The 26,390-nt window shown below is 50.0% G+C and overlaps 1 protein-coding gene across 1 annotated transcript; it reads left to right on the forward strand.

The window, feature by feature from the left end:
* Window positions 1-10,872: 10,872 nt before the first annotated feature.
* On the forward strand, window positions 10,873-26,307 carry LOC133349874 (tumor necrosis factor receptor superfamily member 14-like). Its single transcript, XM_061563685.1, has 5 exons — window positions 10,873-11,045; window positions 17,732-17,837; window positions 21,074-21,196; window positions 21,930-22,082; window positions 25,061-26,307. Exons 1-5 carry the CDS (start codon window positions 10,992-10,994, stop codon window positions 25,189-25,191), a joined length of 567 nt encoding a protein of 188 aa, XP_061419669.1. The 5' UTR covers window positions 10,873-10,991; the 3' UTR covers window positions 25,192-26,307.
* The last annotated feature ends 83 nt before the right edge of the window (window positions 26,308-26,390 follow it).

The following is a 26,390-nucleotide window of genomic DNA, read 5'->3' on the forward strand; positions in this document are numbered from 1 at the left end:
CCTGTGGAGCACTCTCCGCTCTCTCCGTCGCCGTGCTTGGGGTGACGAGATGACACAATTGGCCCAGGGCGTCCTTGAGAGTCTCCAGTTGCTCAGCCACCTGCAGCCATCGCCGATCAGCGTCTGATGGTGTCGGCGGCCCTGACACTGTGGCTACATCTTCCACTCCCGTCCCCGCACTCGTTTCAGCAGGGCTCTCCTCCACCACCCTGGCAGGATCCATGTTTGGAGGGAAGTCTTCGTCTTCGGACGAAGAAGCCGATGCCGGCGCTGGAACATTTTTCTTTCTCACTTGTTTCGACATGCCGTTGCACTTCCGACACCAATGTAATAATGGACTCGACCACGATGTCTGGCTTGGTGTCCTTTATTCGGTTCTTCTCTCTTAACCCGCACGGCTGTCCTTCTATAAGACTCTATACTGACACTGATACTGCTCTCCTGCAGTTTCTCCCCTCGTCGTTCTCTCAGCCTCTCTCTCCTCTCGTCGCTCTCGTAGCCTCTCCCTCACACACAGCCTCGCCGGCTGTGTTCCCCGCAGCTCCTCGTCCGCCTTCTCTCCAGCCGCCCCACCGCTGTCTTCTCTCGCAGCTCCGCTGGCTGCTCCCTTAGCTGGCCACCGCTGGCCGCCGCTGCCACCCCTTGGCTTTGCCCACGTGGCCTTACTCTGGTCCAGTCCCACTCGTTCTGCCTTCCTCTTCCGGTCTCCTCCCTTAAGAACCTTAACCTTTCCTCCCACGTCACCTAACTCCACCTCTCCGTGACGTCACATCCGGGAGGTCGCCCGCGCCCGCATTACAATTGTAAACAGGCCGTATTCAGAAATAAATAATGCACATCAGGTTAAGATTCTGTAACACGTATACTTCGTGGTTGTTATCAGTTATTAGTTGAGCTTTGCAAAAATGTGGTTCAAATTTGACGATGAAAAACTAAATTAATCACTGCTAATGACCGTGAGGAATACATCTTTTAGCACTGGTTGTTTATCTAAGCGCCCTGGTTGTCAAATCTGGGCTATCCTTGTGTAATAAAGGACTCTTCCACAGTGTCGATCTCCGTTGTCCTTTATTTGGGTTCGTGTAAAGCTCGCTCCCACGGCGTCCTCGCTCAGGCCCGCATCTCCTCCGTCGAGCTCTCCGCAGCCACCCTGCTGCTCCGCTCTGCAGCCACACTGCTGCCCCGCTCTGCAGCCACACTGCTGCTCCGCTCTGCAGCCACACTGCTGCTCCGCTCTGCAGCCACACTGCTGCCCCGCTCTGCAGCCACACTGCTGCTCCGCTCTGCAGCCACACTGCTGCTCCGCTCTGCAGCCACACTGCTGCTCCGCTCTGCAGCCACACTGCTGCTCCGCTCTGCAGCCACACTGCTGCCCCGCTCTGCAGCCACACTGCTGCCCCGCTCTGCAGCCACACTGCTGCTCCGCTCTGCAGCCACACTGCTGCCCCGCTCTGCAGCCACACTGCTGCTCCGCTCTGCAGCCACACTGCTGCTCCGCTCTGCAGCCCCACTGCTGCTCCGCTCTGCAGCCACACTGCTGCTCCGCTCTGCAGCCACACTGCTGCTCCGCTCTGCAGCCACACTACTGCTCCGCTCTGCAGCCCCACTGCTGCTCCGCTCTGCAGCCCCACTACTGCTCCGCTCTGCAGCCCCACTACTGCTCCGCTCTGCAGCCACACTGCTGCTCCGCTCTGCAGCCACACTGCTGCTATGCTCTGCAGCCCCACTGCTGCTATGCTCTGCAGCCAGCCTTCCACAGCCCGCTAGCCCCCTGCGCCCGGACACCGATGGCCGACGGTGCCGAGGTCTCCCAACACGTGGCGATCGCGCCACCCTCCCAGTACTGCCCAGCGTGGCCTCCTCCTGTTTTCACTCCGTCTTAACTCCCCGATCCCCTTCCGGTTCTCTCCCTAAACCCTCTCCCCCACGTGACCCTAACTCCTCCCTCTCCTCACGTGACCCAGACTCCGCCCCCCTCAATCCTTGCTCGCATTACACATTGATCAATGTGACCAGTTTTTTTTACAAGGTAAATTGATACAACGCAGTCGATACACCACAGTCGACCTACCGAACCTACCGGTCGACTGTGGTGAGTTAAAGTGTGGGTACTCCGACCTCTTTCGCTTTGGACATGTCTGGTCAGCGTGGTGGAGGAGACCAAATTCTCTCTTGAACGCCCTTCAGTGGCGGCTCTTCTGCCAGCAATTGCATGAGCAAACAATTACAGGGCTGTGCCCGTTGCCATTGGATAATATAATGCCGACACCAATTCTCGTGACATTTCACCCACATTGAGGAGTTGCCAATAATTTGCAACTTGAGTAAGATCATGTTTAGCCACCGTTTACAATTAAGAAGAGACTCCGTGTAACGTTTACAGTGGTAGACTATTGCATGCAACGGTATTCACAGCATTTCCAATTGAAAACGATCGGCGGTAATTCCATGAATGAAAACTCGGAGATATTAAAGCAGTGGATCCAAACCACTGTGAAAGTGGTCCGAAGAACTATGACAGATACCATTTCTCTCACAAAACACCAGATTTAATTCCATGGTGGCCTGCAAACCTAACATTTTTTGACAGTGGTTAACACAGAGGAATATTTATAAACTTTCTAGCGGGGCAGGTAGTGCCAGAATGTGAAGATTTTAAAGAGGGCCCTACATTCATAAAAAAAAAAAACCATTAAACATATTTTCTCTGGGAAATATCAATAAAATACACATATTCAGAGTCTCTGCTACTGGGTCCGTGGGTCCAGATAGGTTGGGGACCACTGAGATAAAACATATTCCACCGCTGTTCGGCTGAGCCTCCTGTGGAGAGGGCAAAGGAAATCCTTCGGGGTCTCTTCTGCTAAAACGTGCACAGTTAGAGGTCAGTCCGTGTCGCGTCTGGGTACGGTGACGTGATGTCTGGTGGTCACGGTGTGGATTCTGTGGCCTGGCCTTGTTTGGGGAGTGGAGCAGTGCAATGAGTGTAACAGGTCCCGTGAGGGCTCTGCTGGACCCCAATGCATTTATCGGCTGTGTGCATTGCTGTACCAGCACACTTCACTGGGGCATGTGGTGGCTTTCCACCGGATCAGCAATCAGCAGAGCTGACTATAGAGAACCCCAAAGCTTCTGGAACTTGTATACAACTGTAGATTTGATAAAACTGGGTTCCAGACCATGGAATCAGAGAGCTGTTTCTTTTTTAAGTCATGGTAAGCCATTCATCTTTTTGGAGGGGAATTCTCACTTTGAATTTAAGGTGGCTAATTACTTTGTTTTCAAACCACCACTGTGTAAATTGCATTCTCCACCTGTGAGGTGGTCAAACCTGCTGCCTTCTCAAATTAGCACGGTTGGCTACATACGGTGCGAAATAAGTTCAACATATGTACATGTACATACATTCTCTCTTGGGTGCATTTCTGTGTGGAGTTTGTATGTTATCCCTCTGTTCTTCATGGATTTCCTTCGGGTTCTCCAGTTTATTCCCATACCTAAAAATGAAAAACAATGTACCTGGTATTGGTCAAACATCGAAATGCTGAAAAATTATCTGTAAATTGCTCAAATAGAATAACACAACAGAAGCAACAACATCACTCCCTACTGCGATCACTTGGGCAGGATCGTCCTGGAATGTCTTTAGACTCCGTAAGGCTTTCCTAGATAAACGAGCGTAATAATAGTAAGATAATAACGCCTTTGTTTGACTGGTTTCTTCTATGTGTCTGATGTACTAAAGACTATAGGTGCTGCCTGGCAGCGGCAGTGCGCGAATGTGTATAAATAACGGCCCAAGAATGACAGTAATGGAGCAGGGACGCCTTGGATAGTGACCCAAGTGCCAACGTGAACTTTACACTGTTTCCTTAACACTGGCTGACCCCGTGGTGGCTTTGGTAAATGTTTTAATTGTGGTGGGGGTGGGCAGGGGGAATGCCAGGCGTGTCTGTGCGGAGGAAGGCATGGGGAAGCGAGAGTGCGTCAGAGAAGCATGCCTGGCATTCTGTTGCCTTATGTCAATGACCTGAGGACATGCGAGTGCATGCGTCTGTGAGTGCGCACGCATCAGAGGGGGCGATGTGTGTGTGAGCGCATACACGTCTAGTCATGGTTGTCACTCTAGACGGGTTGAAAATACAGTGGCACTGGAGGGACTAAGCACGACTGGACCGTGCCTTTTTACAGAAGCTCGCCTGTATGTACATACAGTATGTTGAACTTCTTTCACACCGTACGTAGCCAACTGTGCTCAACGATGGTGCGGCCTGACTGCTAAGGGGACCCGGAATGTCGAAGTCGATGCAGAGCTAGCTTGTATTATTACACATATGCTGCTGAAGAATATTCGCTCTGAGAAAACAGTATTACTGAAAATTACTTTTATTTTCTAGTGGAAGCATAGATATGGGAAGGAGGCAATTGTTTATTTATTTATTTCATTATATAAGTCTTGGCTTTTGGCCAAATATGGAGAATTACTATAGCTGTTCTAGATCTACACTCACATCCCATACAAAACGTAATGTTAATATTTGTTTATAGATCATGGAAAATAATCAGGGGGGTGGGTGTACAACATATGGCCTCTGAGAGTTCGTATCTGGAGGTGGTGAATGGGGCCGATTCAAAACAAATGTAGTGGGTAATAAACTGGAGGAAGCTTACTCTGAGGCAACACGTTAATTACAACACCAACAGACTACAACACAAAGGGGTAACGGCCCCTTTCACCCAATACTCTATGGAGGGAGTTCCTCCGTGCTAGCTCGCCTCTTACTGGTTATCACTATGCCTACACTGCTGGGGCTTGAGTCTTCTCGTGAGTCTTCACTGGTTATAAGCTGGAGCTCTCACTGGTACGAGCTCGAGCCGACCCTAGCCAGGGGCTCGGCTCTGCCCATTGGGCTCTTCTCTTCAGGGCTCCAGGTGAGGCTTTTCGGTCTTTGGCCGGACGATGACTGCCGGGACCGCTTAGGGCCCTGGCTTATATACAGGGACCCGGCTCACTCTGCCTCTAGCCACGCCTTCCTTCCAGGACCTTCTCCAAGGGCCTGAATAATGACATCATCCCCCAGCCCCCTTCCTGGGGTCTGGGGTCTCGACGGTTGGTCACGATGCTCCCCCCCAGGGATTACCTAGGGCCAATGGCCCGTCATCATTATCCAGCAGGTTCAGCCTCCCTTCCGCTCCCTACTGGCACAAGCTAGTACTGCCGGCTATAGGTAGTGGCAATCATGCTCAACCATTATAATAGGAGTTTTCCCCTTTTTCCTGGCAACAAAACTGAAATCTTTGTACAAGGAATCACGTGTGCATTAACCACAATACTTGTGGTAAAAATGCAAACAAAAAACACACTTTGATAATACATGTGTAGTGCATGAAATATGCGCCACACGCGGGAGTGGGTGTATGTGTAGGGATTATTACGGGAGAAACGGCGGACAACAAACACAGGGGTGTCGGCACTCACATACACGGGTGGTCACACCGACGTCCGCATCCGTTATTGCCCACGCCCCCAGCCCTCGGAGGTGATCCCTATAAAAGGTGGAGACCCAAAGAGCTCGAGGCAGTTCGACACGAAGCTGACCAGTGAAGATCCAAGACTCGGAGATTAGGCCCTGGGACTCCCCGGTCTCGCCGTCCTTATAAGGGCCGAGCCGGGTAAGCCAGCGGAGCGGCCCAAAAGCTTCCAGACCGCTGCCCTTATCAGGGCAAGGCTGGTTAGCTGGTGCCGAGATCTGTGCTTGCCAGGGCCAGATCAGTCAGCCTCCCGTAGCCCAGTAGAGGAGGACTGGGGAACAGGACAGGGGGCTTAGTACTAGGGTGGGTTTCCCATAGTACGGGTGAAGGGGCCGATACCCCTTCAACTATTGTGCCTGTCCCTGGGTTAATAAACAGAGTGTGCCTCAACTTCGACATCGTCTCCTCGAACTTACTACATATGCGCACGCAGAGTACAGTGGGAGCAAACGAGGTCGAGGTTGTTATTGTCGTTAGGCGTGAGGAGAAGGCCAGAGACGGGTAGGGGGCGATTAAGGACGCAGGGCGCTGATTGGCCAGGAAGTTGTTGTTGTCGCTAAGTGGTGCTGTGTTGTCTGGAAAACGTGGCAGGTGCCAGCGGGGGCTGGGGGGGCGAGGGGCGTCGCGGGGGATGCCATCGATTAATTGGAGATTAATTGGCTTTGGGGATAAATAGAGGGGGTTTTGAAGGAGACGGGAGTTCGCGCCTGGGAGGAGAAGAAGAAGGCTGAAGCAACAGAGCCAGAAGCAGTGGAGAAGTGTAGGGTAGCAGTGGAGAAGTATAGGGTAGCAGTGGAGAAGTATAGGGTAGCAGTGGAGAGGTATAAAGTAGCAGTGGAGAAGTATAAGGTAGCAATGGAGAAGCCAGGAGAAGCGGCTGGAGTGTGATGGCGAAACCAGCAGAAAGCGGCTGGAGTGTGTCGGCGAAGCCAGCAGAAAGCGGCTGGAGTGTGACGGAGAAGCCAATAGAGATACGGCTGAGTGTGACGGGGGAGCCGATAAAGAGCGGCTGAACTGTGATGGAGAGAGTGGAGAGGAGAGTCGACAGAGGAGAGACACGGAGCGAGCGAGGCCGGCGGAACGCGGCGAGCGAGCGGAGAGCGCACTGGAGGAATGTTGATTGGTGTTAGCTGGAGGAATGTTGATCGGTATTAGCGAAATAAAGTGAGAGAGAAAAGCAAGAAGCTGTCGTGTCAAGTCGAGCACTACAACTGGCATCAGAAGTGATTAAATAACCGCGCTGACATGTCAAAGAAAGTTGCTAAGAGGAAAAATGTACCGGCGGGATCGTCGGCCGACAGCAGCGATGCAGACGTGGTACCCCCATCGGGGCTGGAGGCTGTCACTCCCCCGGCGGACCTGGATTGAGGGGCACCTCCGCGAGAGGAGGATGACCCAGACGACGATGCAGAACCGAGCCCGGCTCACGTGTGGAGGGCTGTGATGGCTGAGTGGGAGGCCAAGATGGTGGTGCTCGCGAAGGAGTTCAATCAATTCATGCTATCGATACGAGAGGCGCCGACAGGATCAGACCAGCCGCCGCACGAGCGTGTGACACCAGCGGTGGCCGACGGCGCAGCTGTGTCTCCCGCTACGCCAGGAACGGAGCCAGACGCCGATGGGGCACCGGGGTTGCCGACTCCGGGCTCACGACGCCGGCTGCACGTGGAACGGTGGATGGCCCTTGTATAGCGGCAAATGGGGGCAGTTTGGGAATTTTGGGTCGCGTGCTCGCAACAATTCAAGTTTGGGAGGTGTGTGTAACAGGATATATTTTGGTTCGACTGCTCTGGCCGTGCCATGTTGTTGGGCACAGATTTTTTTTACGAAAGATGCCACTTAAGATCTCAATGGAGAGGGGATGTTGGAATTGCCATCGGGGAAATGCCTTAAATTTTTGGGACTAAATTTTCTCATGTAAATGCCGTGGTGCAGGCGGTGGTTAGTCGCACAGTGCGTGTTCCGCCTGCGACGCAGATGCTCGTGCCGTTGCGCTTGAAAAAGGGCCTGCCATTGGATAACCTGTGGGAAGGTATATTGTTGACGCCGTCAAACGCCGTGGCACGGACGACCTCCTTGGTCGGAGCTTTTCCGATGGTTTCGGCAAATTTCGAACCATTTATACAGGTTGTTGCTACGGGGCACGAGTCAGTTGTTATTCAAGAAGAAGAAGGTACTACGTTAGCGCATGCATCGGCTACGCAGAACTCAGATGGGGATGCGTGCTTGGCAGCGGGTGAGGAAAATGCGCTGCCGCAGTGTGATGAGGAACCGGGATGGTTCCGGGATTTGTAATGTAATGATGATTTGACATCCGAGCAGCGGTCGCGTCTTCGTAAGCTGATTTTGGAATTTAAGGACATCTTTGGATCAGGGAAATATGATGTCGGTCGCATGTCCCTATTGAAACATCACCGGATTGCAGTGGGAGTCATGCTGATTAACCTTGACAATGTCATTGTGTTTAGTAAGGATTTTGAGGGGAATTTGCAACGGTTGCGAGCTGTGGTTGGCCGGGTACGGGATGCCAATTTGAAATATAAACCCCAAAAATACCATTGTTGAGAACGTCTGTCAAGTATTTGGGTCATGTTGTCAGCACGGCGGGAGTGCCACTGACCCGGAGAAAACGAGTTGTGTACGCACGGGGCCAGTGCCGAAAACGGTGTCGGAGGTGCGTAGCTTCGTGGGATTTGCGTCGTACTACCGTCGATTTGTCAAAGATCTCGCTACGATTGCAAGGCCGCTGCATACACTGACCGCTAAGGGTGAAAAGTTCCTATGGGGTGACGAGGAACAGCGTTCGTTGAAACGCTTCGGGACGCTTTAGCAGACGCACTGCCGCTCGGATCCGCATTTTGGAGAGATGTTGTTCTTGACACCGATGCTAGTGATGCGGGCATAGGCGCTGTTTGTCACTATCTAGGCTTCGGGCCTCCCGTGCTAGAGGGTCGGAGGATCGGCCCTTCCTTCGGCTCATAGATGATCTCCTAGTAAGGTGGGATGTCGTGTTGCAAATTTTTTGTATTGTGGTACTGTTGTGCTTGAGGGGAAAACTTATTCACGATGTGCACGAGCGTTGATGCAGTTGGGTGAGAAGAAACCCGCATTGACTTTGAGTAACGATTTTTACTGGCCGGGTTTGCAGAACGATGTTCATTTGTACGTTAAGGCATGTAACGGGTGCGCGCGGTGAGAGGCACAGGCGCGACCATATCGAGTGCCGTTGCGAGCACCAGAGGTCTCACTGGGAAACACGGAGCGGAGGCAGGCGGCTAATGAGCGCCTGCACGGTATACAGCATCCGTGGGAACGATGGCAAGTGGGGGACAGGGCTTGGCGGCATTGTCCTATGTGCCAGTGGGCACCGTTTTGATCGCAACACAAGTAATCTTCATCCGGTGAGAAATATCGCGGGAGAGCTGCTGAGAATATATATTAGCGAATATACAGCGGTGAGATTAAACCCACAACATTTTAAATTCGTGTACAAAATGATAATTGGCATTCTTATTGAGTTGAACCAAATGCTTTTAAAAGTATGCGCTTCCAAAGTAATAATAATTTACATGTATTCGTAAGGCGCCTTTCGCTAACGTCTCAAATGCGCGTGGCTGATGGGATGCGTCAAATCGTACCTTGGCATTGTTTATGTGTGGGGACAGATGTGGGGACAGATGTGAAAGTGGCGCATTGTTCGCGTGTTTGTATTGCGAGTGGACGAGGTGACATTCGTGTTATACGTGAGAATGTCTCCATTTTGTCCTTTGCATCGAGATTATTTAGATTAAATGTCCAAATGAGAAGCCACTTTGTTGAGCTATCATTTGTGATCGCCAGGCCACATCTGAAAAACAAGTTAATACCTCAGTGGGCTTTGCCTGGTAGGATGTGGATGGTTTAGTTTTATTTGTATGTTTTTGGGTGATTTGTTTACCTTTCTTGTAGTTTGCACTACTATCATGTATTTATACTGTTTGTTGTTGTAACGTTCTTACTCGCCCCCACTGGACATCTGTGAGAAAGAGCTTTATAGCTCATCGGATTCCTCCAGTATAAATTCATATTCTGATTCTTCAGATTCCAAAGAACACAGGATGAGATGTTATTATCCTTTGTGCAAGCACTTCCAAGAGTTCATGAACAGTGAGCCTGGTGAAATTTGGGGAGCGCATCGTCAGTAGTGAACCTTTGGGTCCTAGGGTGTTTCGGCCTTTCATACTATACACCCTCCCCAAAGGCGGCCAGCGACAGGGTGATCAATCCTACGCTTGCGTCCCATTCCCAGTTAGTCATAGGAGTTGCCTTGTTGTTGGTAGCCAACATCCCAGTGTATCTCAGTAAAGTCGGTGTTCATCATTCGCGTGTTGTTCACCTGGTAGCCACTTTGACGGCAGAGGAATATCGGCGTCTTGCAGTTTGGACTGGGAAGTGCCAAGCAACGCTTTCTAAACTTGGGAGCTGCCGCTGTCTCCCTGGGTCCTCAGGGGGAGCTGACATCACGGATAAGCCGGAGAGCGACATTCGTCCCAACCTCGTTCACTTCGCTGCTCCCCAGCCTGCTCCCTACCCCCTTCTGCACCCCGCACCCCCTTCACCCCGCACCCCCTTATTCACCCATCATCCCCTTTACCCCTCATCCCTCTTCACCCACCACCTCCTTCACCCCGCACCCCCTTCCTCACCCATTATCCCCTTTACCCCTCATCCCCTTCACTGCGAACCCCCTTCACCCCTCACCCCTCTTCAACCACCACCCCCTTCACCCGGCACCCCTCTTCACCCACCACCCCCTTCACCCCGCACCCCTACACCCCCTCACCCCTCTTCACCCACCACCCCCTTCACCCCGCACCCCCTACACCCCCTCACCCCTCTTCACCCCGCACCCCCTTCACCCCGCACCCCCTACACCCCCTCACCCCTCTTCACCCACCACCCCCTTCACCCCGCACCTCCTTCACCCCGCACCCCCTTCACCCCGCACCCCCTTCACCCCTCACCCCCTACACCCCCTCACCCCTCTTCACCCACCACCCCCTTCACCCCGCACCTCCTTCACCCCGCACCCCCTACACCCCCTCACCCCTCTTCACCCACCACCTCCTTCACCCCGCACCCCCTACACCCCCTCACCCCTCTCCACCCACCACCCCCTTCACCCCGCACCCCCTTCACCCCGCACCCCTCCTCATGCCACGCCAAGAGGAGCAGGGCCACACAGGCACGTCTCTCTCTGCACCCCCCCGCCGCCGCCCCCCAGTGACCCACCCAGCCAGATTTGGCTCTCCCCCCCCTCTCTCGCCCACAGTCCGATGGCTCCGGGCGCGTTATATTTAACCGCGGTGCGCACCGCGTCCCGTCGTCTCGTGCAGGGTGCGGAGAGAGCGAGCGGAGAGAGATCGCTGCTGCCGCTCGATAGCCGAGTCGCCCCGTCACAGAGAGCGACTCGCGGCCACATGGCTCTCTCACGGACGCCGCCGCGGCTCATCCTCATGCTCGCGGCTCTGGAGGTGAGTGTTCAAGCCGCGTGCTTAACGTTTAAAGCTCTGCTGCTCACATCGTACAGCCGGTTTGCTGGGGTGTCCTCGTATGTGTCTGTGCACGTATGTTCAATTTCCTTCGCGCACCGTACGTAGCCAATTATGCTGAAGGATCACAAACTGAAGACACAAAGCGGCTTCTAAAGAAATCCCATTTCTGGAGAGCAATGGTCCATTGTGTCAATGGTTTAATCGCCAGCTGGTATTCTCCTGCAAGGAAATTGCCGAAGCACACCGTTTGTAAAGTGGCATTTATGGAACTTTGAATATTGCTTCTGATGAGAGAACACAGTGATGGACTCTGACAGTCAGTATGACCACTGGTCATTGTGCGCAGCTTCTCATCAGAGACCCACAAATGGAACATTGCAGTAACTTCCACTCACTCGCCGATACACGCGACGCACTACAACGGACGTGCGTTTGTCTTCTTTGCAAATACATCTCCGGCGACTTCTCAAGTGGCTAATGAACGCTTTCTTGTAGCTTAGGCCATCGATTTGAACTGGAGAGCTATCGTTTTTATGAAGCCAGCATTTAGTGATACTGCTTTAGCTGCGGTGCACGAGTACTCTTAACAATACAACTCCACACATTTGTCAATTACACTGCCTTAAAAGGTGCACGTCATGACAACTGAAATCACCCTGAAGAGATATGATAAAAATGTATCCGTTACACACAGTACCGCATTACGATAATCTATACCCGTCAACCCCTTATCAGTGCCCGACCTTATTACAGACCAATTAAAACCTTATTGATCACCCTGTGTACCCTTATACATCTCAACGTTCATCGTACAAAGTCCCATCGCAAGGGATTTATTTAGCCGTATTGAAACGGCTGTACGCCGTATGGGCATGAAAGCTCAATTTCCCTGTATAAGAATGCGGGTAAACAATATGGGTTGACAGCTAAGGGATAGGTCATGTTTGCGAACTGCGCATACAGTACACGCACTCTATGAAGAGCTGATGATTCTGGGTGTGAGGAAAGCAGCCTCTGTGGGCGCTGCAATTTGTACGACCGCATACTTGGTCATTTTAATATATGCCGGTATACGTACATCACATACGTATATACATTGTTAAAATAAAGCTACTCCACAATTACTATAACTCGCGGTTGAAGCCATTATTTTAACATTACTACCAGAAACGCGTAGCTAATTGTGAGAAGTGGAGAACAGGTGGTGACATATTCCAGCGGGGTCAACCCTTGGGCTCCCAAGTCGACGTGAGTAAGATTCTTCGAATTCAGCACAAAATTCCTTGCTCAGTGCACTGGGCCTTACTGGGCATTTCGGTTGAATCCCACGCATTCTGCACCTGTCGTGCTGTGCAGGCCTCGCCACCTGCTGTAGACTCCACAGCGACTTTTCTTCATTGCATGTTGGGAGAGAAATTAACCCAGCAGGCTATATAATCGGGTTAAATATCAAAACAAATATTGCAATGATATGCAACAAGGCAAAGTGACGTGGTGCAATGCAGTTGATGACAGCAACAGGATGCAGGCTTATTTTTATTAACCACAGTTGAATAGCTGTCAACCCATACGGTTTACCGGTATTCATTTACAGAGAAATTGAGTTTTCAGGTCCATACGGCGTACAACCGTTTCAATAGAGGAAACATTTGTTTTGTCTATTTCTTTCTGTTTCTCCCTTGTAATGGGATTTTGTAGGATGAACGTTGAGATTTATAAGGGCACGGGGTGACCAATAAGGCCTGAATTGGTCTCTAATAAGGTGGAAAACTGGTAAGGGCTTGACAGGTATACAGTTGCTGAGCACCACTAGACCCAAAAGATCAAGCGACCAGCAAACAAACAGCACTACCGTCCAAGTTGTGCTAAGCGGTAACACGTTTCTTGAATTGAGAAAGGTTATTTTGATAAGAGCTTGGGAAGAGACGATGGTAGGGAATTCCAAAGTGGAGTAGCGCAAGGAAGAAGCAGACAGCAGGCGTTGTGATCTGCGGTGTGGTGGTTGAACTTGGTGTGGGTGGCTGAGGCAGGAGTCAACCTGCATTGAAGGAGAAGTCAATGAGTGAAGTTCACGGAAGCAGTAACTTTATATATCTATTTTTTTATTTTAGCAGGTAAGGCCCACTGAGCTATACAGCTCTTTTTCAGAAGCGACCTAGCCACAAATGATAGCTCAACGAAGTGGCTTATCACGTGGTAATTCATAGCAGCCAAATACTCTAAACGCATGTTTTTAAATCCACGCGACCACGGGGAGAACATACAAACTACAAATATACAGGTGTCAGGATCAGGATCGAAACCACAACTTCCTGTATACTAGGCGAGGTATTTAACATCTCACCACTGTGTGGCGCCCAAGGTGGCTATGTAATTCAACAAAAAAACACATTGAAATGTACAGAAACACTGAAGTAAACGCTCATCTAAAAAAATGTCAGTGTACAAATATGAAGTGGCTAATATTGCAAAGCGCTCTCTACATCACTGTGAATCTGCAGTCGTATCAGGGGAGGCTCTATCAGTCGCCGACACAAGCTTCAAACACGGCGGCAGCCCAGGGAAGCTATCAAACGCTTCTCAGCTTACGCTGAGATTTCTCGGAAGGTTGCCTCTGAGTTTTGGGAATTTCTCTGAATCCCTAACAACAGGAACCTTGCTTGGATCTGGTGGAGACTGCTCCACATTGCCCTGCACGTGCCCTCTCGTGCAATGCGATGCGAATGTGACGGACAGGTGGGGTTACATCATGAACCACTAGATTGTCCTGCCACATGTAAACTCGTTACGTGTACAACCTGAGATGGTTACCTCTCTACAGCCACCAGTGATAGCAATTCTATTTCCAACTATTCACGACCATGCCTCATCTATCACCGTCTAGTGCTGAATCTAGAGAGGCAAGTTTTGCGGTGTTTGGGGTTTCTCTCATGGCTGTGAACCTCATCACAAAACACAAATTAATCATGAGCGTCACTGTGTAGATTATAGGTAACAAAGTAAATAAGCAGATGCACGCCTGCTCCCCATATCTGGTGAATTGTCTACTTATTCATTGTGTTACTTTAAGTCTCCACAACAAATCGAATGATTATGTCGTGTATTACAGAGTTTTGCATCGAACTAGGACCCATATCTAACAGAGAGGATCCTTGCCTATGAATATCTGGCAGTTCACCAGCATTGGTTCAGCAAGCCCGACTCTGCTGATGAGACACTGACTGTTAAAACTGGTCCAGAGATTGCTGTTGAACAAATGTTGCTGAAATTAAGCACTCCCAGAATTCCATGTGGCTAATGTGTTTGATGTGTAAAACTAAAATTAGTTTTTATGTGGAGGGACAGATATGTGAATGATGTAAATTGCCTGCTTATATATGTATAGCAGTAGGTATTCAGCATTCTGAGATATGCCAAACCATATACTGTCCCTCGATCAACAGTGTCTGCATCTGCTTATGGGAGACAGGAGAATGTTGGCGATTGTGTTGGACAGTGGGTAAAGGCCTCGGATGGCCTCAGTTGGCGGTGACGACAAACTCAGTAGGCTGAGCCGTGTAATTGCGTTTTCAGAGCACGGCGCGGGCGCAGTTTGCCGGGTACGGAGAACGGTAGCCACGACACCTGAGCCCCGACCGCGACACAAACACGATACGCGGCTTCCTCCGCATGGGAAGTAGACCTGCGCGTCTCGGGCCCGTGGGCCTCCACGCATTCCTGCCACATTGTTTCTATTCCTGTGGATGGCATGGTCCCCAGATCTCCTTACAAAGAAAGCAGAGCCCTGTGAGAGTTCTCCGCGGAGCTTTAATTAGAGGCGGCTTCATCTCCACTGGCCTTGACGAGCCTCTGTGAAGGTGCTGTGCATGCCTTGAGCGGGATTGGGTCTGTGCTCAGCACTCAACTTGCTGCAATCAGAAAGCTACGACTTCGAATCTGGGACCGAGATCGGCTCGGCCGTTCATCCCGCCAGGGTCAAACAATGTGACCCTTTATATGGGAGTGAAGAGTGCTTTTGAAGTGAATTTGCTTGTCCCCCCACCATAGGAATGTGGAATTTCAACCCATGGATCAGGGTTGTAAACAAGAGGTGAGCACTTACACTCATTTGAGTAGACAATAAATAATCAGAGAGCTGTAATGTATATCCTTTAATCCCTTAACCCATTTGTGGTGATCCAAAGCTGGGCATTGAACATTCGAGAAAACTCATCTGTCTCATGAAGTAGCCAATCATTATGCAGACATATATATATATATAATTCACAGGAATGGTAACCATGGTATTAGCGATAGAAGAGCGATAAGGAGGCGACTGCTGATGAGCGAGCGACAGGAATGGATGAGTGAGTGCTGGATCATCCATCAGCCGGAGGTGGGAATCGGGTGCTCACCTTAGGCTGCTGCCACAAAAAAGCAATATTTTGCTACGGTTAAGTTGGAGTTGTGCTCGTGCGTTATACTGAACATGCCTGAGAAAGTATTACCGTGTAAATATATTCATTGGCACAAGGTCAGTTTTCGCAGAGTGGGTGGTGGGGTTCCGGTGGCTGTCAAGTATGATGATGATGATGATTTGTGGAGGCACTGGCAACGCAGACTGTGGATACTGAGATCCTGCAATGAGGCCACTTCTCAGAGAAGAGCAGTGTCATCCTGTATCCGAAATGTCAAATGTACAGATTGTATTTTAGAAAAAGAAGCTAATGCATCAAAATAGTCTCTCACTTTGTTAACTGTATATGTTAACAATAGGTTTTGCGGACCTTACTGGCATTTGTCAAGACATTTTGTGAAATGTAATTACCCCCGGCAGGTGAGGGTAATTTGATGCAGATGTTAAGCAATACATTTACTTTGATTTCACAAATTAAACATGCATAGACCAACATCAGGATGTCATCAATGGCCAAAGTCGTTGATGTCACCACCACACATCGCCAAGGCTGTCTACCCTCGGCCAGATCCCACAGCTACCTCCGAAATCTTCCCTGACAGTCTTCCCACCATATGCTCTTAAATATGATCACATCGGCATCTATATATTTACAGAGCCATAGGCTCACACAGAGACTTACACACTCACATAGACACCCATAGATCTGTCCTAACAGTCTCCATCTCGCCTAAGCTCTTTCCCTAGGTCGCCAAACTCGTAGAGACCATTCGAATGCCTGTCTTTGTAAGTGGCCCACCCCAATTCTGCACACACGTCCCACTCTATCACGATTTCCTACCATGTTCTCTCCTGCACTTCTGCACGGCTTCTCCTGTCTTGCCACGGAATTTCCAACATCGTATCAAACACATGTGCTCAAATTCCAGCGACTTATTTCTGAGCTGCTTCGTTATTATCGTGGCAATAAACCTTTACGGGACGTCCACGCATGTAATTACAGAAGCGCTTGAATTACTGTGAGTTGAGCCGCTGCCTGTCTGGGGTTGATCCAGATAGTCTGGGAATTTAGCCATGTACCCGGGTTAGAGGCGACAGGTTATTTGACCACCTGGTAATGTCTGAGATTTAGCCCCTGAGCCAGTTTCCTGGAACCCTTGGCACTCAGCCCACAGCCCGTCCTTTTGCGCTGCACTACTCGGCCCTCCCCTCTCCCCACTTCACCTTCGGGTGATACTCGTGCCTGAGTGTGCTCAACCAAAAGGAGGTAGTCTACAGCAGCCGTGAATGGGGCATCCATTCATTGGCCATGACAGTGTTTAACTAGCTGAGATACTATTGCGGTACGATATATAAGTATGGCAGTGTTGTTCAGTTAATTTGATAGTGGATTTACGTTTGTGAAATTTGGATTATCGGTTTTGATACCAGCGTGCAGCAACGGTCACACTGTCTATGGCACGACCAGTTTTTTTGTCTTAAGTTTCGTGGCAATGTGGTCACGGCCAAGACGATTCCCTTGTTAGAGGTGTGTGGTTTGCACGTTCGTAGAGCAGTGGATAGAGCACTGCGCTATTACCCCAAAAGCATGGATCTGACTCTTGGCCGTGTACACTGGTGGGTGTTATTATATAGAACTGGCCAGGGGTTCACCGTGGTTTAAAGTCACGAATGTTCATTATTGTTGCACGCTTAGCAACGCCACTTGGAATACAGAGTCAATGTGCCTCCTACCACTCTGTGGTGTAATTTGGGTGGCAGGATGGCGCAGTGGCTCACAGCAAGAAGTGCCTGGGTTCGATGTATGACCTCGGCACCTTTCTGCGTGGAGTTTGAAAGTTCTTCCCTTGGTTCTGCATGGGTCTCTTCCCGTAGCTAACAAAGACGTGCAACGTACCTCGTATGAGCCGAACTTCCCAATGCTAAAAATATATCTGCCCATTACTGAATTGGGATTACACGCAGGAACATCGCATAGCTTCACAGAAGCTCTGTCATGGTGTGACTGCCATTTCATCGTCAATGGCCGATTCTGTAATAACTGTTAAAATAGTCTCTCCATAAAGTGGTCACAATTTATCAACCCGAGAGGTTTGATGGGGTGAGTTCACCCCCAACGAGGATTTGAACTTACAACCTTCCAAGCCACTGAGTCACTTGGCTGAGTGGAGCGGCTGAGCCACCGGGCTGATTGGAGCCGCTGAGCCACCTTTGCTAGCCGCTGAGCGGAGCCGCAATGGCTCGGTGTGCGCGTGGCCCCGCGGTGCAGGTCCGGCTGCTGTGTGGAGTGGCTCTGCCTGCGGTGAGGCACGGGAGCCAAGAGTGCTGCGAGGCCTGGGACCCCGTGGAGCGCTCCTGCCTGCTCTGCGCCGCAGGTGAATGGCCAGGGGCCTCGTCCCATCAATGACAACGCCACAACATTAACGTGCAGACAGCACGCCTCCTGCCCATACCCTCCACATGACAAATAATACTAATTTACATTTGTAAGGCACGTATTTACATATTTAATCATCCTAATTACATGTGTAGTGAATCACTCGGAGACACCAATTGTAGGAGGCACTCTATTTATTACAGCCTTCACAGGCACAGAGGCTAACTACATTAAGGTCAGGACAGCTAACAGGCTGCCTGACTTACAACGCCGAGAGGGTGAAGGCGGTGACGAAAACTCCAAAAACTTGACGGTTCCACTCCAACAACAGCCCCGAACCTTCGATTGGGGTCTCGCTTTTATCCACCTAGCGTTGCCTCGCTCCGCCTTCGGCCACGCCCCATTATAGAACTCACTAGAAGGTTCCCGGGCTTTACCACACGTCCCCTTTAACCCCCTCGCCTCACGTCCCCTCTGTCCCCCTTGCCTCACGTCCCTTTGCCCCGGCGCTATGCGCCATAGTGACACATTACATGTCACTACACATGTATATAGCGCTTTTCATTAAGGATATCAAAGTGGTGTACAGGACACAGCAGTTGCAGACACTCAGCTTGAAAATAATATTATAAATACATTTTAAAAAACATTTATTAAATGAACAAAAAAATAATAAGCGGTAGCGTATAAATAGGTTTTAAGCACATTTTTAAAATGTCCACAGACTCAGAGATTCTGATATCTCATGGAAGAGCGTTCCATAGCTTGGGGGCTACACGGGAAAAAGCTCGGTCACCCATAGACCGAAACCTCGACCTGGGAATACAGAGAAGATCTGCATCCCATCAACCGCACGGTCTTGATTCATTATTGATTTTTGGGTCAGGTCAGGTCCCGTAAGCAAAATACGTGTCGTAAACCCTCCTCTACCCGACACAGCTAAATTATACATTCATCGGGTGAATAAAAGTGCCTAATTAATTATTGCTTCAGCAGCAGTGGCAGCCATTGATACCTAGATGTTAATGTTCCTGCATGAATTATAAGATTATATTATAAGATAATAAATAATGTTAGATACGTCAATCTAAAGGTATGGATAGTATATATGTGGTGGAACAGGTTAGTCATTGTTATTTAGTTACACTAGACAGTTACGTTAGCTTATAATAAATGACGGGAGATATGTTAATATGAGGTACAACAACTTACCTGGTCATACTGGTGTAGTGTCAACGATTCAGAGTTTCTAGGGGGCACTTTCTTCATTAACAACTCTCACGGTCTCGTCCACACACTCTCCACAGTAGCTCAGCCCAGCCTGTACACAACACTAGCCGTCTAACACTGACAGCGCTGACTGAGATAGCCAACTACTCTCCTTCGTAGCGCAATATTTAGCGGATACATTTAGCGACGACGACGGCGACGAGACGACAGCAAGGACGAGACGAGTCCACGCCGAGAACCGGCAGCCTCAAGCTCCCGCTCTCTGCTCCTTTTATGCTCCCAGCGAGGCCTGGCTCCGCCATGACCGCGCCTCTCTTCTCGAACCCGCCAGCAGGTTCCAGGGGCCTCCAGATGGGGTCCTCCGTGACCCTTGTTCTAGTTTCTCCAATCTGCCAACACACCCGTGCTCACGCTCACCAGCATGTGTACTGTCTGCCCACTACAATTTCCTCTACTGTCCACCAACCGGCACTGGTAATGTTTTAATGATGCTGTGTTAGTGTAAAATAATGTACACTCAGCCAAGAGTTGTCTCAATTTCAATAGATGTTCTAATTAGTATTGGCCAATAGTAATTTTTTTGTATAGGACATCAACATGATCAATATCCATCAAATGTCCTGGTTGGCAGGTATAATCCACAACTCTAACAACTGTGTTTGTGAGTATTCCATGTTACTCCGTTAATATTGTATTCTGTTGTATGTAGGTATGTTGAACTTCTTTCGCACCGTACGTAGTCAATCGTGCTAATCTCTCATGCCGTCTGGCCAGCAATTCAACGTGTGTCACGAATGCAAGTAATCTAGCAAACTAATTTTTTTTTTATTTTGGATAAAGTTAATCCTTGGGACTGTGCCAAATCTCACAAAGATTTAGTTTTTCCAATAAGCTATCTAACTTATCAGTGACTCCCTGCAATGTAATTGTTCTGATTCCATTTTATTTCTTGTGTTCCCCGATTTGTTTCTAATACTCAATTGTGTGTTGAGTTGTGAATTATTGTATCCGTTCAGGTGGAGGGGAGGAGGTTGTATGACACACATTTCACTCTCGCGATCCGACTCGGATTTCAATTAAGAATTAGAACACTGGTCGCGAAAACCTCTACGTGAAATCCACACGGCATTCTGGGACTGCATTATTTCAACGACCTTCGTTTCACGCAAGCAAACTCTGGACTGGCTTCGACATTCAGAGTCTCATCAGTAGAGCCAGGCTCGATTGAACCAATTCAGTTGAACTGCCAGGTGTTTATAGGCAAGGGTTGTCTCCGTAAGATATGGGTCCTAGTTCGAAGCAAAACTATTAAATACACAACACTAATTTATAATTAGCATCGTTGTGGAGCTTATAACAAAAAATGCTATCAGAAAACAATGCACCTTCTTCGCATATCTCTCCTGCCACATACAAATTGAAGTACTTGTTTTTACACATCAGCCACACGGTCAAAAATATCATGCTTTATATAAACTGTAATTAAACATTATTGGGGAAAACATCTCTTTCTGTTCAATTTACACATGAAGTTGAATGTGGCCGGGTGGTCAAGTGGACCATTCATTGCCTCTGCCGGCCCTGCTCAAACCTCGATTGAATTCGAGCGGACAACTGAGTGAAACCAGCCCAACTATAATCCACATTATTGGTTGTTCCTTAAGAATTTACTGCACCACTCCTCTCACAGCCTCATCCCTGCCGAACTGCCACATTCCACACAGAGCCACCATTGCTGAGCATGGCAGGTTCACTACTCGTGAACAACAGAGACCATGAGACGCAGAACCAGAGCTCTGGACGTTCGACTCATCTAGGCTTGAGTGAGCGCGCCAGATGATCCGGTGGTCAGCTGCACGCAGAGTCCGCTCGGCATGCGCCGTGTGCGCGCCGTGGCCACCCACCTCCTCGTCGTGCGCCGTGCCGGCCTTCACGAGTGCTGGCTCACAGCACTTGTCCCCAACAGTCTGTTAAAGGCTAAACGGGGGATCTTTGTCTCTGCAGGGTGCTACAAGGTGGGCTCCGAGGCAAGGGACGCGGTGCTCTGCTCTCCCTGCCCGCCCGGCTCCTTCACCAGCTTCCCCAACGCGCTGATGCACTGCTTGTCGTGCACGCCGTGCCTCCACGGTCAGTCGCGTGCTTCTCGCCACATCACCGTGGCCCGCGTTGAGCCGTTAACGAGAAGCCCCTCGAACGCTGTGCATCTGATTCTCGTGTTGGCGAGAGCACACGTAGAAACCGTAGCGCGTGTAGAAAGCCGCACCTGGTAGGAAAAGGAATAAAGTACAGTCGGGCTGTTTGCTCAAAGCGGCAGGGGGGGGGGGCAGTGACCCGGCCCAGCAGTGGGGCAGTCGCCGCTCGCCATTGCGGAGGTTCGCGGTTCGTATGTATGTTGAACTTCTTTCGCCCTGGTTATCACTGCGGTCTGTAAATTCACCGTGATCATGCATGCAGTCTGCTTCGCAGTGAACGTTAAATATTCCGTGCCGTTATTCAAAGAAGTGTAGGCCATTTTGTGCGGGAGTCGGGGTCCAATTTTCAAAAAAAAAAATATGACTTGCAAAGTACTCGATGGGGAAACACAGAAAACACCTCAAACCATCCTCCTGAAAAGGAGTCTTGAGGCTTTCCTGGGTAAGGTAAACAAGTGTAGTAAATATTACGTAAATGTTTTAATTGTAACAATTGTCAATCCACTCCCACAAGCCCTCAAATCAAGCAATGCCACATTGTTTTGGGAGGTAAACTTTGGAGTGTGCACGAGCTCAAATTGAGACCTTGGAGGAGTTCGGGGTGGCCACAGAGTGGGGGGGAGCTCTCGAGCCGTGTTGCTGACCGCCGGTGCCCCGTGTGTCCGCAGAGAGGGGCCTCGTGCTGGCGAGGAACTGCTCGCGCGACGCCGACTCCACCTGTGGCTGCGACTCGCATTCCTTCTGCGCCGTCTTCAGTGGCCAGCACTGTGAGCTCTGCCTGAGAAACTGGACGTGTGCGCGCAGCCCCGAGACCACGCAGGGTCTGTACTCGCCCCGTCGCCGGCGCGCCGCTCGGCGAAGGCTGTTTTTTTCTCGAGCACCACCACTGCACCACCCCCATGTCAAACATTACACTGCGTAGCCAGGTGCTTTAGGTGCCCTGTGCTTTGTCAGCGTACCAAAGGAAACGGCAATGGGATCGTGGTTTTGAATCCAAACAGACATCTGTGAGCTAACACGTAGGTTTTATCACGAATCAAAACTGATTCATGGTTAGGCCACGTAATGATCTGACCAAATACTGTATTCATAATTAAGACATTGAGCACCCAACACAGCTAAACAAATGTAACTGTCGCTCGGTGTACAAGCAATCATTGCGCCAATTATTGTGTCACCTCGTTTAGCAAATAAAAATTAAACGGTGGTGGCTGTCTTAATGACACGAACTTGACCGGATCATTACGTGGCCTAACCGCAAATCAATTCTGAATCAGTAATTTGTGATCAGCACAGTGCAACGAGCAGCCGGCTGCTGATTGGCTCATCGGACACGGTGCGACTCGTCTCAGTTGGGTCACTATCCATTCACCATACTTCCTCGTGCTGGTCATTGTGGATTGGTGAAGGGGGGGGGGGGGCATGAATAGTTCAGATATCACTTTTCACTGTCACCAGGAATCAAACTCAGATTGTCGGGTTCAGTGCGCAGTGCGCTAAACTGCTGCGACATCGCGACACACCACATCAAATTGGTTTCATGCCTCCTCGTCATTCAGATTATTGCAGCATTCCAGTGCATCGTACACTGTCTAGTGCTTGTTTAAATGTAACTTTCAATGAACATGATACTGTATATACTTTGATATGTTTACGTGGAGAGATAAGTAGAGGCGTATTGTCCGCTTATTGATTGTAATGAGAAAGCAGGTTCGGTGGCCAGATTTGCCCACCTCGTCTTCACGTCCTGGTGTGTCCCCCTACGCCTCGTGAGCCCTGGAGCTCCATGGAGTCATCCCTTCTCATTTCGTCCCTCCCCCCCACGTGTGGACAAAACGAATGAGAAAGTTTTAAATGAAGTATAATGGAGGCTTGGGTTAGATTAGGCTATGTCCATAGGCCAAACCCGTGAACCTGGTATAGAAACCATCCTCAGTGGTCGTGGAAATGGGGCATTAGAAATCTGTGGGATTCTTAGAATTAATGCATTTGATTGGCTCATAGAGCCGAACTGAAGAAATTCGTTAGTGACAGTCGGAAACGCTGCTCAGGCCTGAGTGGCCTGACCAGCACATTTGCCGTCTGTCACTGACAATCAACGGCCAAATCTCATCATCATCCTCATTCCGTGTCCGAGTCTAGAATACCATGGTAGATTTAATGTGCTGCGTTGTACTTGTGTGGTACGCGTACAGAGTAATGGCATTGTATGCACGTGGAATATCTGGATAGGAAATCCGCCGACCCCTGGGACCAGACAGATGGCTCAATCCTCGTATGCACGATGCCCCAGCCGCCTGCATGTGCCGCGTGGCAATGGGGACGCGTCCTTGCCAGCGCACGTCCAAATTGGTCACTCTGCAGTCCCGATGAAACGCGTTTTTCCACCCTGAAGATGCCACCTATCCGGAAATTGGCATTTGTGTTCGTATGACAGGAATTGAATTGTACCATACCGATGTCTTGTACTGGTATTGTGGTTAACTTTATGACAAGATACTGCAGAGGTTTCGTAGTCCTCGGGTTGACTGAAAAATAAGTGTGGGTTTGGTCAGTGGAAAGGTGGCATTGCTTTGCCATCCAGATTTTATTTTTTCCAACAATGCAAGTTAAGAATTTCGGAGTACTGGCGAGTCACAAGTTGCAAGGCAGCATTTTGTTAAAGGAACAGCTGGTATTAAAATACGATTTTTTTTTCAAGATTTTACTCAGAATTTTATTTTAAGTAGCAGGGCCATAGCTACTCACAGATCAGATGTAATTGTTTCAAACACTTTGTATTCTGTGCATTTCTTACAAATAACGATGTACAACCTCAGAACCACGCATGGTATTGATAATTTACCCAAAGGTGACATCATGTATCTGACCACAATCCTCAAACTGTGCTTCACGTGGTGGCACTTTCCAAGGCATTGCCACTTTGCAGAAAACCCCACGTATATTATGATCCACGATATTGGTCCCCATATCATGCGTTACACGTTTGGGATTAAACAAATCTAATTGCGGTGTATTTTTATTGTCCTTTGAAATTAATTTCGTTGAGAGTTTTTTGCACAAGCTTATAACACCGGTATTTCACCCAACAATGCTTCACGCGTGTGTGATTAGTCGCAGCATGTGAGCATGCCGAGGCAGATGGGAAACACGCCACGGATCCCAAGAGCGAGGAGCACATGGGCAGCATAGCCGCTGCATGTGAGGGGCACGTGCGAGCGCTTGAGATTCCTGCGCGAGCGCAGTACTGGAATAGCGTTGACGCTTGGCTACGTGCTCGTGGCGGGCACTGCCTCGACTCGTGAGCCTCCCACAGGGCCAGAGCTAATGGCGCTGCGAATGAGCCACGGAGAGCTCAATGTCGGCAGCATTGGTTCAACGCAAGCAAACTCTGGAACTGTTTCGACATTCAGTCTCTCGTCAGCAGAGTCAGGGTTGCTTGAACCAATGCTTGTGTTGCTCACCGCCGGTAACACATGTGCCTGACAAGGGCTTGGGTTTGATTCCTGACTCGGGCGCTTTTCTGTGTGGAGTTTATGTTCTCTCCCAGTTTTGCATGGGTTTTCTCCAGGTTTTCCGGTTTCCTCCGAAAGCTAAACCCACACACACAGTGGAACTGGTGTTGACCAAACATCCCAAAGCTGAAAGTGGAGCTGCACATTTCTCATTAAAGACATTATACACAGCAGCAGCATTGCCCGCTACTGTGAAAACTTGTCAGGAGCCTTCTGAAAAAGTTTTGAGGTTACTTAGCCACCACGAACGTTGCATAGGTCTGATACGTGTCCTTTTCACACAGGTAGCCTGCATACAGAGGCTGTGACACGCATCCTCATCGGGGTGTCCGTGTTCGCGCTGTGCATCCTGTGCATCACCGGATTCTTCACGTGCAAGTCCTGCGTGCTGGCTCTGCGCGCGCCCGGCCGGTAGCGGCAGCCCCAGTGACGGCAACGCGAGGGCTGGCACCGCACCGACGCACCAGGACACCCCGGCACCACACCGGCACACCAGTACACACCGGCACACCATGACACATCAGCACTGTACCACCACACCGGCGCACACCAGTACACACCAGCACTACCAGGCACCTCACCGGCACCTCACCGGCACAGCAGAACACACCGGCACACCAGGACACATCAGCACTGTACCACCACACCGGCGCACACCAGTACACACCAGCACTGCCAGGCACCTGACCGGCACCTCACCGGCACAGCAGAACACACCGGCGCACCGGCACACCAGTACACACCAGCACCCACTGCTGTGGCTTCACCATGGGTGGACGCGAGGCTGCGCCAGTGGAGCCGACCACTGCGAGTGCCAGATCCTCATCGGGGGAGGCCAGGATCGTGGCAATCCTTCTGCGTCAAGGAAAGTCAGTAATATTTACTGCAAAAAATACACCTCTCTTCTTCTTTTTGTACAGTTGCTGAGTACAGGCCCAAGGGCTCGAAATAGTAAAGCGGCCAGCAACAATCAACACCATCACAGTTGTAGTCGATAAGAATGACCACATTGCTTGCATTGAGCAAAGTTATTATAAGGGCTTGAGAAACGAGAGGATGGGAGGGAATTCAGAATTTGAGCAGTACAACGGAAAAAGCAGAAATAGAAGTGTTGTGACCTGCAGCGTGGTGTGTGGTTGAGTCAGTGAGTGAGTGAATGGGTGAATGGATGAGTGGGCGTGTTATCTGCAGTGTGGCGGTTGAACAGAGTGAATGAGACCAAAGTCAGTCTGGCAGACAGTGTCCTTAACACAGGTGGAGGCATCAAAGAATGACATTCAGACGAACAGTGACCATTGGTAGTAGTGATCGAAGAGTGATAAAGAGACAACTCATCACTGCTGAGGGAGGGGCTGGAATGAATCGGTGAGTGCTGGATCATCATTCAACCTGACTGCTTCACTCTGAATTCTATCAAATGTCGTGAGGTGGGAACTGGGTACTCCAGCCCAGGCACGAGATAACCTCTGTGGAGTGGCCTTCTATCTGTGCAGTGTGACGTGGCGCATGACGCGTACGCTCTAGCCGTGTTTTGCCAGGCACTGCAGCTTCAATGATGTGGCACTACCATCGTAAACATTTGTTTGATTCCGAACGTACAATATCTGGCAAATT

The sequence above is a fragment of the Lethenteron reissneri genome, chromosome 32 (assembly GCF_015708825.2).
Source record: "Lethenteron reissneri isolate LAM-NWPU_2019-01 chromosome 32, ASM1570882v1, whole genome shotgun sequence".
In the NCBI taxonomy this organism is placed as follows: Eukaryota; Metazoa; Chordata; class Hyperoartia; order Petromyzontiformes; family Petromyzontidae; genus Lethenteron; species Lethenteron reissneri.

Coding starts and splice junctions, on each gene's coding strand:
- LOC133349874 (XM_061563685.1), top strand. CDS start 10,992: ATGGCTCTCTCACGGACGCCGCCGCGGCTCATCCTCATGCTCGCGGCT. Junction 11,046..17,731: donor TCATGCTCGCGGCTCTGGAG/GTGAGTGTTCAA, acceptor CCCGCGGTGCAG/GTCCGGCTGCTGTGTGGAGT. Junction 21,197..21,929: donor GTGCACGCCGTGCCTCCACG/GTCAGTCGCGTG, acceptor GTGTGTCCGCAG/AGAGGGGCCTCGTGCTGGCG.